This window comes from Oryctolagus cuniculus, chromosome 17, assembly GCF_964237555.1.
Source record: "Oryctolagus cuniculus chromosome 17, mOryCun1.1, whole genome shotgun sequence".
NCBI lineage: Eukaryota > Metazoa > Chordata > Mammalia > Lagomorpha > Leporidae > Oryctolagus > Oryctolagus cuniculus.
Window position 1 is genome coordinate 15,949,534 of NC_091448.1, and position 15,574 is coordinate 15,965,107.

At 59.1% G+C, this 15,574-nt stretch overlaps 1 protein-coding gene across 2 annotated transcripts in view; it reads right to left on the bottom strand.

Moving 5' to 3' along the window:
- The window catches only part of MRC2 (mannose receptor C-type 2), a 48,830-nt gene extending 33,536 nt beyond the window's left edge, over nucleotides 1-15,294 (bottom strand). The window contains exon 1 of one of the 2 annotated variants that reach the window (XM_051825102.2): nucleotides 15,031-15,294. In XM_051825102.2, the coding sequence (XP_051681062.2) occupies nucleotides 15,031-15,145 (115 nt within the window). In that variant the 5' untranslated portion in view covers nucleotides 15,146-15,294. The remainder of the gene's footprint in view (nucleotides 1-15,030) is intronic. The other variant, XM_051825101.2, reaches the window with a different exon arrangement.
- Between the last annotated feature and the right edge of the window lie 280 nt (nucleotides 15,295-15,574).

Below are 15,574 nucleotides of genomic sequence, written 5' to 3' on the forward strand. Positions count from 1 at the left end.
TCTAAAGCTGCTCATGGCCGGCACCGCGGCTCACTAGGCTAATCCTCCGCCTTGTGGCGCCGGCACACTGGGTTCTAGTCCCGGTTGCCCCTCTTCCAGGCCAGCTCTCTGCTGTGACCAGGGAAGGCAGTGGAGTACTTGGGCCCTGCACCCCATGGGAGACCAGGATAAGTACCTGGCTCCTGCCTTCGGATCAGCGCCGTGCGCCGGCCGCAGCACGCTGGCCGCGGCGGCCATTGGAGGGTGAACCAACGGCAAAGGAAGACCTTTCTCTGTCTCTCTCTCCCTGTCCATTCTGCCTGTCAAAAAAAAAAAAAAAAAAAAAGCTGCTTATGTTCTGAACAGCACCATGCCAGGATCTGCTCATGTAGGCTGAACACACATTGTCCAGTACTGAGGATGAAATGGGAGACTGCTGACAAGTACAGCAGTGCAGCCGACATGGACCGGAACTGGCCCAGACAAGGGCGCTCACCCCGCATTGATGGAAGGAGGCAGTGCCATGAACTGGGCACCGAGCACTGGGTCCCGGAGCTGCCTAGACCGTGGAGGTGAGCTGGGCACCGAGCACTGGGTCCCGGGGCTGCCTGGACCACGGAGGTGAGCTGGGCACCGAGCACTGGGTCCCGGGGCTGCCTGGACCACGGAGGTGAGCTGGGCACCGAGCACTGGGTCCCGGGGCTGCCTGGACCACGGAGGTGAGCTGGGCACCGAGCACTGGGTCCCGGGGCTGCCTGGACCATGGAGGTGAGCTGGGCACCGAGCACTGGGTCCTGGGGCTGCCTGGACCACGGAGGTGAGCTGGGCACCGAGCACTGGGTCCCGGGGCTGCCTGGACGTGGGAGCAGACAGAATTCTCTTCTCCATGTGACAGATGAGGAAACCAAGGCTTGAAGAACTGTGAGGTTAAGAGACCTTGAAGGCCGGCGCTGCGGCTCACTAGGCTAATCCTCCACCTTGCGGCGCCGGCACACCGGGTTCTAGTCCCGGTTGGGGCGCCAGATTCTGTCCCGGTTGCCCCTCTTCCAGGCCAGCTCTCTGCTGTGGCCCGGGAGTGCAGTGGAGGATGGCCCAAGTGCTTGGGCCCTGCACCCCATGGGAGACCAGGATAAGCACCTGGCTCCTGCCACCGGATCAGCGTGGTGCGCCGGCCATTGGAGGGTGGACCAACGGCAAAAGAAGACCTTTCTGTCTCTCTCTCTCACTGTCCACTCTGCCTGTCAAAAAAAAAAAAAAAAGGGAGAGAGACCTTGATACCTTAATGACACGAGTAACAAGGGTAAGAGATGGGCAAGGCAGCCAGGCGCACTGACTCCAGGTATTTAAAACTGATAGCGCACAGTCAAGCTGTGTTTGGCCTCCATGTGTGTGAAAGTGAACCAACACTTGAAACTCTGGAGAGATTTCCAGCTGCTCTTGGCTACACGGGGAAGCCTGACAACCCAGAGCCAATACGCCAATCAGGGGGTGGGGGGTGGGGACGTCTGCCCGCCTGGTAGGGCCGCAGGCTCACCAACCTGCCGGTCTCTGCCCAGCCCTTTTGCATCCTCCCAAACACACACACACACCGAGGTGGAATGGGGGCGGCCACATATGTGTATCATTATGCTTGCACCACTGCTTTGGTCAGGGTGTTGAACTACTCGTGTGTACCCTGGTCTCTGTGGAGAACGGCCAAGGTCGGGTGTGTGGCACAGCGGTTAAGATGTCTGCATTCGTGCTGGATCGCCTAGGAAGTCCTGGCTCTGCTTCTGATCCCAGCTTCCTGCTAAGGCGCACCCTTGTAGGCAGCAGAGACTCGCTCAGTGCTTGGGTCCCTGCCACCACGTGGGAAACCCAGGTTGAGTTCTCTGGTCCTGGCTTTGGCCCGGCCCAGCCCCAGCTGCTGCTGGGGAGTGAACCAGCAGGTGAGAGATCTGTCTGCCTTTCAGACAAATACAAGGGGTTGGCACTATGGCACAGCAGGTTAAGCATCCCATCCTGGAGCGCCTGTTCGAGTCCTGGCTGCTGTGCTAATGCTCCTGGGAAAGCAGCGAGTGATAGCCTACGTGCTTGGGCCCCTGCACCCACGTGGGAGACCCAGATGGAGGTCCAGGCTCCTGGCCTAGCTCTGGCTGTTGCAGCCATCTGGAGAGTGAACTGGGGAGTGGATGCAAGATTCTCTCTCTCCCTCTCCTTGTATCCCTCTGTCTTTTTCAAACAATCAATAAAATATAATTAAAAAGAATGACCAGAGGGCTATGCCTATTTGAAATCCTAGAAAAGAAATGGGGCGGAGTGGGGGGAGTGGCTGTGTGTGTGCAACCTCTCAGGAGACATTTCTGAAACACGCGGCCAAGTGACCCAGGAGTCACGGTGCGTTTCCTGCTGAGCTGCTGCTCTACTCACTGGCCAGTCCCTGACCTTCTGACAGTAACACGAAGGCTGACTGTCTTGCTTCTAGAAGCAAATGTGGCACTCTGTAATGACAAGTAGAGAGCCAGCCTTGTGGGCAGCACGTTAAGCTGCCGCCCGTGATGCCAACATCCCATGTGAGTCCCTGCTGCTCCACTTCCCATCCAGCTCCCTGCTAATGCGCCTGGAGAAGCAGAGGGAGATGCCCAAGTGCTTGGGTCCCTGCCACCCATGCGGGAGACCCAGATGGAGTTCCAGGTTCCTGGCTTCAGCCTGGCCCAGCCCCCACTGTTGCTGCCATTTGGGGGAGTGACCCTGTGGATGAAAGATTGTTCTCTCTCTCTCTAACTCTGCCTTTCAAATAAATAAATCTTTTAATTAAAAAAAAAAGTAAAAAGTTTCCTCTGTATCTTCTCATGGCTTGATATCTCGTGTCTTTTTAATGCCTAGCTCCACCACCAGTGGTTTTTTTTTTTTTTTTTTTTTTTTTTTTTTTTGACAGGCAGAGTGGACAGTGAGAGAGAGAGACAGAGAGAAAGGTCTTCCTTTGCCGTTGGTTCACCCTCCAGTGGCTGCCGTTGCCAGCGCACTGCGCTGATCCGATGGCAGGAGCCAGGTACTTCTCCTGGTCTCCCGTGGGGTACAGGGCCCAAGCACTTGGGCCATCCTCCACTGCCTTCCCAGGCCACAGCAGAGAGCTGGCCTGGAAGAGGGGCAAACGGGACAGAATCTGGTGCCCGGACCGGGACTAGAACCCGGTGTGCTGGCGCCGCTAGGTGGAGGATTAGCCTAGTGAGCCGCAGCGCCGGCCCCACCAGTGGTTTTATCTGTCCACCTGCTGCAGGCTATGCTGGTGGCTTCCGAGTGTGGCTGCTGTTGGCACCCAGGCGCAGGTGGGTAGACCCACGTCTTCAACACTGTGGGGACACCTGGTCAGGGTGCAGTTAGCTTGATCAGGAACCAGGCAAACGTCTCCCACAGTGACTCTCTGTTCTCCATTCCTCCCTGCAATGCAGAGAATCCACAGCAATTAGTGAAAAGAAGGCTAACTGGCGGCTGAGCGAGGAGGAAAGTGGAATCACAGGTGCTCAGCTGAAAGTGCAACGCCGGCAACACATTTTGTGTGTTGGGCATTCTGGAGTCTGGACCCACCCAGTGCAAATCCGTGCTCAGAGCCTGGGTCCCAGGGCTGCCGTCTCACTTCTGCAAGCCTGGACTGGGGAGACACGAATGCTGAATCTCGCGGTTTCTCAGAGAAGGCTGAACGGTGCCCTGCGCCTGGGACAAGCTCAGTAAGGGAAGGTCGCGGGTGCACAGAGCCATCTAAGAGGTCAAGGGGAGTGCATATCATCCTTTTTTGTACTTAGCAAATTAATTTTATTTGAAAAGCAGAAAGAAAAAGAGACGGAGGGAGAGAGAATATCTTCCATCTGCTAGTTCACTCCTCAAATGCCCACCAAGAGCCAGGGCTGAGCCGGGCTGAAGCCAGGAGCCTGGAATTCCATCCGGTCTCCCACGTTGATGGCAAGGACCCAACCACTGCAGCCACCTCTGCTACCTCTCGGGGTTGACATTAGTAGGATGCTGAAACCACAGCGGAGCTGGGACTCGAACCCTGGTACTCTGATATGGACACAGGAGTCCCAAGACTCTGCCACACACTGCCCCCTGTATTATCTTAATTCCATTTGGCTGCACATTTTTTTGAAGAATCCTTGTGCTGTTCTCCAGGATTGGGGCAGTGAGCCTGGGAACCGGGCTCCGCAGATGCTGCGATTCGGGTAAGAGCAAACAAGGCCAAGGCCTTGAGTGTGTAAGCTGCTCTTCAGAAGAATTAAAACAAAAATAAACCCACAGTGCAGATGCAGAGCCCTCGCCCACCCCCACACCCCGTTCCGCCGGAGGCCAGCATTTGTTTCTGTCTTTGAACCCGCAGAGTCCTCCACCGTGCAAGGAGAGGAGGGTGTGTCAGGGCAAGGTGGGGGATTTCTGGGAGGTCAGGGCAGATCTCCCCACCACATTCTGGCTCTGCAGAAGCAAACATCAAAGGCAGCCCTAAAGGGAACATAAGGTCACACACTGAGCGGCCGGGAGGGAGCAGTGGACGCGGGCCTGGCAGGAGGTCCTGGCTTCTGGGCGGTCACGGCTGGAAGTCCAGGTCCCAGCAATCTGTACAGCCTGTGGTCTGGGCTGTTTTCTTACCTGTAAACTGAATTACAAAATCCACTCATCTCCCAAGTGCCCAGCCTACAGCAGACACTCAACCCATGTGTGTTACCTGTGCTGGACTAGGGATGGTGACCTGTGCTGTGGGCAAGGGTCCGGTGTCCTCCGATGACAAAGCTCTTAGAAACAGACTCCTGCAGGGACAGTGACTAAGAAACAGCTGTCGTGCTGGGGGCAGGGTCACCGGTAACCTTTACCGCGTAGATTATTGTTAGGTTTCCAAGAAAGTAAGATGGAGGGAAGGGAGACACAGGGGATCTTAAGATCTTCAAAGGAGCCACATCTCACCATCTTTCCCCCAGAACCCCGCCTTGCTTTGCCTGAGACAGCCACAAAGATCACTCACACAACAGCCGCCACCGCCACCACGGCCGGACTGACAGAGCAGCGTCTGCCTGGGCCCCCGAGTTACTTCCTGTGCGCCGGCCTTTCGGCCGCTTCTCCTGATTTCTCAACACCTTTTTAGGACCCAACAAGGAAGGTCCTGTTCACGGTTGCCATCACTGTTCCTCTCTCACGAATGTTAACTTAAAATAGAATGTCTCTTCCCCTCTCTCTATAACTCTGCCTTTCACGTATAGAAATCTTTTTTTTTTTTTTTTTTGAAAAAAGATTGTGTGATATTCCTTGGTGTGATTACAGCTCTGGGTTCAAAGCTGCACACGGATTCCCGCTCTTTACCAAGTCTACTGCCTTTTTTTACTGCTAGAGATTTTAACCATTCTGCGTGTGTTTGTTAGACAATGGTATTCCCGTCTTTGTACTCTGTCCATTGTCATTGTCTTACCTATTCCAATCTTAAGTGCCTTAAAAATATTACAGGTTCCTGTGTTTTCCCCATTGGCTTACGTGAACCTCGTGCCACAGTCATTAAGTATCTCTTCCCTGTTAGTTCTTTTTGCTTTTTACTTGGGATCCCGCCCACAGAGGTCCCTTTCCCACTCAGGGGGATCATTCTGACTACAAATGGCACTGGACAATTTTGCCTGTTCCTTCGAATTCTACATGGATGAGGTCATAGGTACCACTTCAGTGCGTCCAGCGCAGTGTATATAAGTTCACGCAGTCTGTTGCAGGTGGGTGTAGACTGTGCAACCCTCCGTTGTGTGAAGAGACCACAGTGCACCTGGTGTTTACCTACTGTTGGTGCACATGTGGCTGTCTTCCGGCTGTTGCTTTTCAAGAACAGCTTACATTGTTTAGATTATTTAGACGGCCCACTGGACACAGAAGGGACAGGCAGCTCTCGGTGCGGTGATGTAGCAGGCACCAGCTGAACCACGCGACCACGGTCGGCATCAGGAATGAGGGGACCCTCACAGGACCCGACACGGGGGGAGGACACACCACGCGGTCCTCTTCCCAAACACGTCTGCCTTGAGTCCAGGAGTGCGAAAGAATGAGACAAACTCATTTCGTGTCCTCAAACTGTAACGCGTGAAACCAGAAAAAGCCAAGCAACTCTTTCAGATGAAAGGAGATGGAAGACGTGACACTTAATTGAACGCCGGACTTAAAGATGGCAATAAAAGACATAATTTGGGACAGTGAAGAAATCCAAACACGGACTGCGTGTCAGAAAAAACGAGTGTGGGCTGGCGCTGTGGCTGAGCCCCGCTGTGACGGCGCCATCCCAGCTCTGCTTCCCAGCCAGCTCCCTGCTAACACCCTGGGAAGACAGTGGAAGGTGGTCCCTGCCACATACACAGGGAACCCAGGCGGAGTTCCTGGTTCCCAGCTTTGCCTTAGCCCAGTCTGGCTCTTGTGGCCATTTGGAGAGCAACCAGCAGATGAAATATTGCTGTCTCTCCCTCTCTCTCTGTAACTCTGCTTTTCAAATATATAAATCTTTAAAAAAAAAAAAAAAGATTCTGGGGAGCCGGCGCTGTGGCACAATGGGTTAACGCTCTGGCCTGAAGCGCCAGCACCCCATATGGGCGCTGGTTTGAGCCCTGGCTGCTCCACTTCCAATCCAGCTCTCTGGTATGGCCTGGGAAAGCAGCAGAAGATGGCTCAAGTCCTTGGGTTCCTGCACCTGTGTGGAAACCCAGAAGCAGCTCCTGGCTCCTGGCTTCGGATCACTGCAGCTCCGTTGGTTGCGGCCATCTGGGGAGTGAACCAGCAGATGGAAGACCTCTCTCTCTCTCTCTCTCTACCTCTCTCTGTAACTCTGTCTTTCAAATAAATCTTAAAAAAGATTGTGTGATATTCCTTGGGTGTGATTATAGCATTATTGTTGTCAACAAATGTCTTTTAGTTGATACAAGGTGAGGCATTTAGGAATGAAATGTCCTGTCTGCAACTGACTTTCAAAGCTTCACCACACACACACACACACACACACACACACACACAGCGAGGTCAAAGCAAACAGCAGCTGTTGGTGGCTCTAGGTGAGCAATGCTGCAGGTGCTCACTCTGTTACCTCGCACCTTCTGTGCTGGCCTGCACAGCTCGTCCTGCGTAGCCCTCTGGAGCTGCTTTCCCCACTCGGCAGTGTGTCTCTGAGGGTCTCACGCCACTGCACCTGGCCGAAGCTTGTTCACTCCCTACAGCTGTATACTTCAGCGTCTTCGTGGTTTACCCATCGTGTTTTTCAAGGCTCATGCTCTATGTGTTTTTTTTTTTTTTTTTTTGACAGGCAGAGTGGACAGTGAGAGAGAGAGAGACAGAGAGAAAGGTCTTCCTTCCGTTGGTTCACCCCCCAAATGGCCGCCACGGCCCTCGTGCTGCGCCAATCCGAAGCCAGGAGCCGGGTGCTTCCTCCTGGTCTCCCATGTGGGTGCAGGGTCCAAGCACCTGGGTCATCCTCCACTGCCTTCCTGGGCCACAGCAGAGAGCTGGACAGGAAGAGGAGCGACTGGGACAGAATCTGGCGCCCCGGCTGGGACTAGAACCCGGGGTGCCGGCGGCGGAGGATTAGCCTAGTGAACCGCAGCGCCGGCCTCTATGTTGTTTTGTTCCTGCTCTCAGAAGCAGTGCTTCCAAGCGCTTTCCAAACCACCAAGCTCTTACAGCCTCGGATCCATCAGAAACGAGGTTGGGCATCTCGGGCAGTTCCAGGAGCTCCTTCCTGTGGGGAGTGGCGATCGAGCCCGGCCGTGAGCCGTCTCCTGGGGGTCCTTCCTCCGTGCCAGGCTGCTCGGATGCCACCATCCTCTGCTCTCAGACAAGGTCCTGCTCCTGGGGCTGAGACTGTAGTGCTTCCATCTTCTTTTAGTAGACTTAAAAATGGCACTGAAAAATACATCAATGTACATTCAAGTCTATTTACGTTGTATATATTGGGGGGGCTTGCCTTCCAAATACAAGGCTCAGGAAGGCAGGCACCACACTCAGTGTGCTCACCACGGTGGCCCCCTCACCAGACAGCAAGCCTGGCACACCGCTGGTGCTCCGGAAAGCCAGCAACTCCAAGACGGCAGGTACCGAACGGCTACGCGTCGGACAGCGGACGTGTGCATCTGAACGGTCACCGGGGTGTGCGACCCGGGCAGGAACCACCTTGTGGTCACGAGACCCTCCTCTTCCGATACATTTCCCTGCACCGGCACTGGCCCCAGTTGCCACTGGAAACTACGAAACTGTCCCTGTGTAGTTTCCAATTCATTTTGCTGCTAGGAGCAGTGCCGGCGTTTAGTTTTCCTCTTCAGGATTTGAATGCCTTACAAACTCCAAGTGGAAGCGCAAGGTTAGAGGATATGAAGCCTTGTGGATGTGCAAGAGAATGAATTCCGACAAGTGATTTCCTCGCAGTCCCGTCACGACTAGGCTTTCTGTTTGCACTCGTTTACTCAGGCATGTCCAGAAAGTGCACTCTGCTTTACGGGGATCTCTGCACTTCCCGTGTGATGACCTGTCACCGGACCTGCCTCACGCGTGCTCAGCTGTGAACACACTGTCTGGCATCCTGTTGTCCCAGGAACATGAAGCAGACTCCCTTCTCCCAGGGCCCTGTTTCTGGTGCGTCTCACAGGACATTCTTAGAACACTTTACCTCTGCCTGTGCGATGCACCCGAGGCCAATGGGGCCTTTTCTGTTTAATTCGCTGTCATCGGCCTTCATGACTGGGACATCATCTAAAACTCCCTGCACTGTCCTTCCGTACTCATCTGCCTTCTATTTTTTCTTCCCTTTTTATGTATTTATTTGAAAGGCGGAGTTACAGAGCTGCGAAGGCAAAGAGAAAGAGAGAGAAAGAGAAACAGAGAGAGAGAGAGAGAGCGAGCATAGTCTTCCATCCGCTGATTCGCTCTCCAAATGGCAATGGCCAGAGCTGAGCTGATCCGAAGCCAGGAGCCAGGCGCTTCCTCCAGGTCTCCCCCGTGGTTACAAGGACCCAAGCACTTGGGCCATCTTCTACTGCTTTCCCAGGCCATAGCAGAGAGCTGGATCGGAAGTGGAGCCGGGACTTGAACAGGCGCCCATATGGCAGTGGCTTTCCCCGATATGCCACAGCACCAGCCCCTATTTTTTTTCTTTTCAGTCAATACTTGCCGAATGCCACAGTGTCCACAATCCCATGTTGCAACCTGTGCAGGGACAAAATGGCCTGCCTGGGAGGTGCTTCTAGGCTGGGGGAGAGGAAGTGCACCCCCCCCCCGGGGTGGGTGGCAGTGATCAATCGCCAGTGTGGGGCTCTGGAGAGAAAGGCTCCTTTCAGCTGAGGGCAGCTCAGGCAGGTAAGGCCGCGGGCATGAGCCAGGTGAGGCCGCGGTGCGAGCAGGTGCTGAGACGCGTGGCCAAGGGAGCCTGGCAGCAGGGCAAGCAGCAGCCCGGGGATCTGTGAGGGGCTCACGGGAAGGAGCGCAGTGTGACTTGTGCAAGGACTTGCAGAGAACGGGAGGCCTCGAAGTCTACACTGCAAATGTTCAGAACTCACTGAAGCTGTCCTGCAGGATCCCGAATCTGACAGGCACGCCGGCTCTGGCCGAGGCCAGGGACGAAGAGGGCATCCCAGGGGCCAAGGCAGGAGCCCCGGGGCCACGAGCGCGTCCCTCGGCAAGCAGCCCGCTCGGCTGGGAACGCAGCCGCTCCTTGCGGCACAGTGCGGAACGCCGTTGAGAGGGGCAGCTCCGCAGTTGGCGGGGACGGACTCCAGGAACAGCAGAAATAGAAACTCCTTTGCCAAATGGCTGAAAATAAATTAGCTATTTGGGTAACGGAAGTGTTGGGTGTGCGTGCAGACGGGAGACGAGCCCAGGGCCCACCGACGGCGCGGCTGCGTGGCTGTGGGCAGGAGGCGCTCGGGCTCTGAACACTGACTTCTGTGCGGCCCGAGCGTTTCCCACGGAGCATGGGTGGCACCCAGGCCTCAAAGCGAGGCCCCGGGACAGTCGCCGCGCTCAGCAATGGCAGCCCCGCTCCCTCGGCCCTGAGACCCCAGGCGAAGGGCGTCTGGGTGCTGGAGGAGTGGCCGGCATGCCCGAGCGCCCCGCGGGGCCTCCGATGCTCGGGTGAGCACTGCCACGTGCAGAGTCCCAGCAAGTCCCAGCTGCACCCGAGTGAAGGCGAAATGGGGGGGTTTACCGACAGAGAGGGCAAGCGAGGGTCAAGGGAGTGGGGCGCTTGAGGATGGAGTTTTCCCTTCAGGATGTAAGTTTGCTTCTATAAGAAGCGTGATTACTTTGAGCCTTGTAGGCGTCTCCAAGAAGTGATGGGTTTCCACCTGCTTCCGTTGAAAACGGGGCAGTCTAGCTAGGACTCTGAGGGCTGTATTTACGGTCTCTGGGCCCCTGACATTCAAGCTGTCTCAATAATGAAGACGGAAATGGTTGCCCACTGTTTGCCCCGGGGTGCACCAGGCACGCAGCCCTGGTTCTCACAGCACCCCTACATGGGTGCTCCTATCCAGGAAGACACCTGAGCCTCTGCCTGAGGCCACACAGGCTGTGAGCGACATGAGTCCTGGTCCAAGGGTCCTGTCCCCTCTCCAGAGGCCAGAGAGGAGGAACATTTGGGGCCACACCCGCGCTCCCGCCCCGCAGTCAGGGCAGGGGCCGCACCCCGGCTCCTTCCGAACACAGACTGCCAGTGAAGCCTGGACTGAGCTGCACCCTTTCCCGGGGACACCGAGCCCACCAAGTGTCCTCTTCACAAAAGCCCCAGCGGCTCTGAGACCACCACATCTTGTTCACCACGGCCCCGGGGGGGGGGACGAGCCCACGATGTCTGTTCACCAGGGCCCGGGGCTCTGAGCCACCACTTCCTGTTCACCACTGCCCCAGGGCACCGAGCCCACCACTTCCTGTTCACCACAGCCCTGGGGGCCGAGCCCACCACTTCCTGTTCACCACAGCCCTGGGGGCCGAGCCCACCATGTCCTCTTCACCACGGCCCCAGGGCACCGAGCCCACCACTTCCTGTTCACCACAGCCCTGGGGGCCGAGCCCACCATGTCCTCTTCACCACGGCCCCAGGGCACCGAGCCCACCACTTCCTGTTCACCACAGCCCTGGGGGCCGAGCCCACCATGTCCTCTTCACCACGGCTCCAGGGACCCCGAGCCACCACGTCCTGTTCACCACGGCCCAGAGGCCCTGAGCCCACCACGTCCTCTTCACCACAGCCCAGGGACCCCAAGCCCCCCACATCCTCTTCACCATGGCTCCGGGGGGGGCTCGAGCCACCACGTCCTGTTCACCACGGCCCCGGGGGCCTGGCGGTGGCGGCTGACGCTCCACAGTTGCCCTCCAGCAACACCTGAGCAGCGGGCAGGGGCAGGGCGGAGGTGAGCACCGGGCTTGGGTCCAGCCTAGCGGCTGGGAGGGGTGTGCGTCGTGCGCATTCCCGAGCCACAGCGCAGCCTCCGCCGGCCTGCGGCTTCCCCACACAGGGCCGAGCTGAGGAGTAATAGCATTTGCAGTGCCCAGGGTGAGAGCCAAGAGCTGCGTCACCACCCCAACGGTCCACCCCACCCGGATTTATAGGACCCCGTCATGGGAAAGCGGCCCCTCCCCCGTCCTGAAGGCAGACTTCCGGTCTGCAAGACCCAGGCCAGACGGGCCCAGGGACCCCCGCTGGAGAAGGCGCGGAGCGAGGTGGGCGGTGGAGAGGCACAGGCCACGGTCACCCCGGCTCTCAGCACTGCACAGGCCCAGGAAACCCCACTAAGCGACCAATGAAGGCAGCAGCACGCGAACTGACCCCGGGAAGCAGGGGTGCCGGCCTGGGCACCTCTGCTCACTCAGCGCTGGCTCACCCACGCCTCCCTGCGGGGGTGGGGGGGCACCTCACAGCCCAAGGACCTGATGGGGCTCAGGCCCTGCCTGCTGAACCCACTGGGACGTGGGAGAGCCAAGTGCCCAGACAGCCGTCATTGACCGGGACGGGGACACATAGCTGGGTGCGCTCCACCCTTTTGCTCAGGGTCCTCTCCGGGGGACACGGGAGAGGTTGGAGAAGGCCTGGTGTTCTGGGGGACCCCCACACTGCAGCATCTTCCTCTCCCCCTGTAGTGCTTCCTTGGTGCCTGAGGGGTCTGCTCTGTCCCTCACCTGGGTGTACTGTCACTTCACCACTCGCTGGCATCTCCCACTGGTGACTCCCGTGTGCCCAGCATGGGGCACACACAGGGCGTGGCGTATGGCGGCGCTGCCTGTGGAGCTGGGCACAGCGCCCAGCACATCATTGGCCGTGTCATCGCTGTCAGCGCCTCACACCCCCAGAGGGCATCACGGGGCTCCTTTCAAACGCTTAAATTAGGGGGAATTTAAAGGAACAGTCTCCAGAAGGCTTCTGCCCGTGACACCAGACCACGCGGGCATCCGGAAGTCTCCCCCTCAGGCCTGGCAGCTCTGGAGTGCTCATGGGGTGCAGCAAGGAAGCAGGTTTGGGGAGCAGGCAGGAGTAAGATGGTCCCCGCGTCCGTGACCTGCCAGGAGTTGGGCCGGGGGCGCACGCGATGTGACTGGCAGTCTGGCCGTCGTAGCAGCAGCAGCTTCTACAGCCTCCCTCCCTGTCCAGGAAGATTTCCCAAAGCCTCCTCACTCCGTACCCCTGGGGCTCCCAGCAACCCCATTCATCTGCTCAAACTCCCCCCCCCGGGGGGGGGGACTCTCCACCGCCCCAGCCAGCCCGCAAGCCACCTCCTTGTTTTGGCCTCCCGGGCACCTGGCCAGTTTCCTTGTCCACTCAGCCTCCTCCCGACCAGGGCCCAGCAAACTCCCAGATCATCCCCGGCAGAGCCCTCGCTGCTGCTGCCTCCCTGGGCCTGCAGGCTCCCTGCCTCCACCACACCAGCCCTTCAGTTATGGGCTATCCAACCACACAGAAATGACCAAACTCCACCTTCGCCTGCCTTTCCTCACCTGCAAAATGGGCCCAACAGTACCCATCTCGTTGCGTTGTTGGCAGAGTTAAGCGTAAAACGGCACACACAGCTCTTCCCGGCTCTGGGCCATGGCAGGCACCCCATCTCCCCTCCCCGTCCAGGGGTTGCGTTTCACCCCCTTGAGGACGTGGCTTTCACTCTTCTCTATCCCCCCCGCCCCTCCAAGTACTGGGCTCAGCGCCGGGCTGAGTGTTCCAAACACGCAGCAGCACAGCGGTGAACAAGGACACCTCCAGTGACCATCTTCGGGGCGTGCACAGCGGAGGCACAGGGAGATGGGTCAGCCACCACACAGCAAGAGGGTGCTGCCCACCTCGCTACAGTGCCCCTGCCTCTCAGCCCACAGGGCTCCCCTGCCGGGGGCCAGGAAGCTGCCACATACCATGCCGTCCCCTCTCCCCGGGGTAAGTTCGCCCCAGCAGCACCAGATCCTGCTTCCAACATGTGTTTCTGGGGCCCGCTGGTGAATTCATCCCAGTGCCACCTTATGCATCAGTACAAGGTATGGGAGCTCTTCCAGTGGGGAACTTGGCCAGAGGGAGGCCCGGAAGGTGGCAGGGGGAGCAGACTGGCAGAGGGGGCAGCTGTGTGCTGGGAGATGCCAGGGGCATTGTGCTACAACTCGGTCCTCCTCTTGCTCAAGTGCTGCTGTGGAGAACAGCCCGTTGCCCCACAGTCTCCTGGCCCAGACCTAAGCTTGCTCAGAGGGTGATCAAGGCAGTGCCTCCTCCTCCAGGGTGGGGAGGGCCAGGTGCAGAGGCCTGGGGCCTCTCCAGGCTTCCACTCCCTCATCAAGAGGGCGGAAGGGGAAGAGGCGAGGCAGCGTTTTGGCCATGACTCTCTTCCAGGGCCTGACTCTCCAATGTGCTGAGCCCCCTGCAGGGGCCACGCTCCCCACCCCTCGCACCCTGCCAGACTCCAGCTTCCCCAGGCAGATGTGCAGTGGTGCAGTGGGCAAGAGACAGCCCCCGGCCTGTCCTGCAGTGGTGAGGGGGCTCTGCAGGGCTTCTGTTTGTCCAACACTCAGTTCCAGCAGGTCGGAATTCAGGAGGGCAGGAGGGGCTCAAAGTGCACAGAATGTGGACCCGGAGCCCCCACCGCTCCCCTCAGGCAGATGCCTGACCACCCTGGAGGCCCCAGTCCCTCCAGGGGGCTGTCTGGTCCTCGCACAAAACAGCAAGCACTGCCCACTGTCCCCTTTCGCGCAATCCATCCCCAAAGCCCACACAAAGCAGGACAAGCTGGGCGCAGCGCTGGCGCTGGGGTGATGCCCTCCTTGCACACGGCAGCTTTTGCTCTCGATGTCCCCACCCCCAGGGACTCTGCTTCTTGGGGAGGGGGCCTGGGATCCCCCCCTCCGCTGTCACCCTTTGAGAAAGCAACACCAGGTACAGTTTCAGGGTCGGCTGGCTGGATTTCTGCATCTTCAGCTGCTCTTTGCCCTTCAAGATCTGTCCACCCTGGAGGGCGCCAGCGGGGCCAGAGCTGCCCACAAAAAACTGCCCCCCCAAAACTCCCCGCTTACGCGGTGCGGACGCCGCGTGCCACAAGCTGTCCCTGAAGACCCAGTGTGGAAAAGAAAATATAAACACCATCGAGAAGCCGGGAAGGGAAAGTGAACCTTCGAACGGACAGAACGAACGCGGTAATAACGCATCCGTCCTGGCGGCGCACGGTGGGGCGGCCATAGACTCACGCTGAGCCCCCGATTTCCCTGGACGCGCCCCGCGGGTGCCCGCCGAGGGCAGGGTTGGCGCCGGGTGGTCCTTGAGGGCCGGGCGGGGGTCCTCCGAGCGCGCGCTTCCTCCGAGGCCGCGCGCGTCCCGGCTCCCCTCCCCCGCCGCCCGCCACCCGCCACATCTGTTTCCACTCAGGTCCTCCCCCTCCAGGCGCGCGCCTCCCCCTCCCCCGCTCGCGGAGGAGCGAAGACGATTTTTTAAAAACCCGGTCACACACACGCACACGCACACGCACACGCACACCGCTGCTAGGGAGGAGGGGAAGGAGGGAAAAGTGGAAAGGCCCGCGCGCGCTGCCCCGCCCGGCCCCGAAGTTGGCCAAGTTGGCAGCGTCTTACCCGGGGGGACGGCGGCGGCGGCCCCGGGGCGGCCGAGGTGCAGGCCCCCGAGGAGAAGGACGCAGCGCAGCAGGTGACGAGGCCAGGGTGTGGGGGCCGGCCGGCCAGGCCCCATCGCCGCGGCGCGGCACTCAGCGGGCGCGGGGGCCAAGGGCGCAGGGGTGCGGCGCGCGGGAGCAGCCCCGGTGCTAGCTGTGATGACCGCCCGCGAGGGGCTCGCGTCCTCCTCTGGGTCGGGACGAAGTGATGCCTCCAGGGGAGGAGGGGGAGGGAGGAGGCAGGCCGGGCGGAGGGAGGGCGGAGGGAGGAGCGCCGAACCCGGGAGGAGGGTTTGAGGGGCAGAGGGGAAGGGAAGCGGGCAGCGTGGGAGGGGAAGGGGAGGAGGCGCGGGCGGCCTGGGGCTGGGGCCCGGGCTGGAGGGGGAGAAGGGGATGGCGGGAGAGGAGGACCCCCGCGCACGCCCTTGCTCTCCCCGCCTCGCCTTCCCTCTCTGCTCTGAACCGTCCTGGAGCCCCAGACGCTGCGTCACAACTCCCCGGCTGGC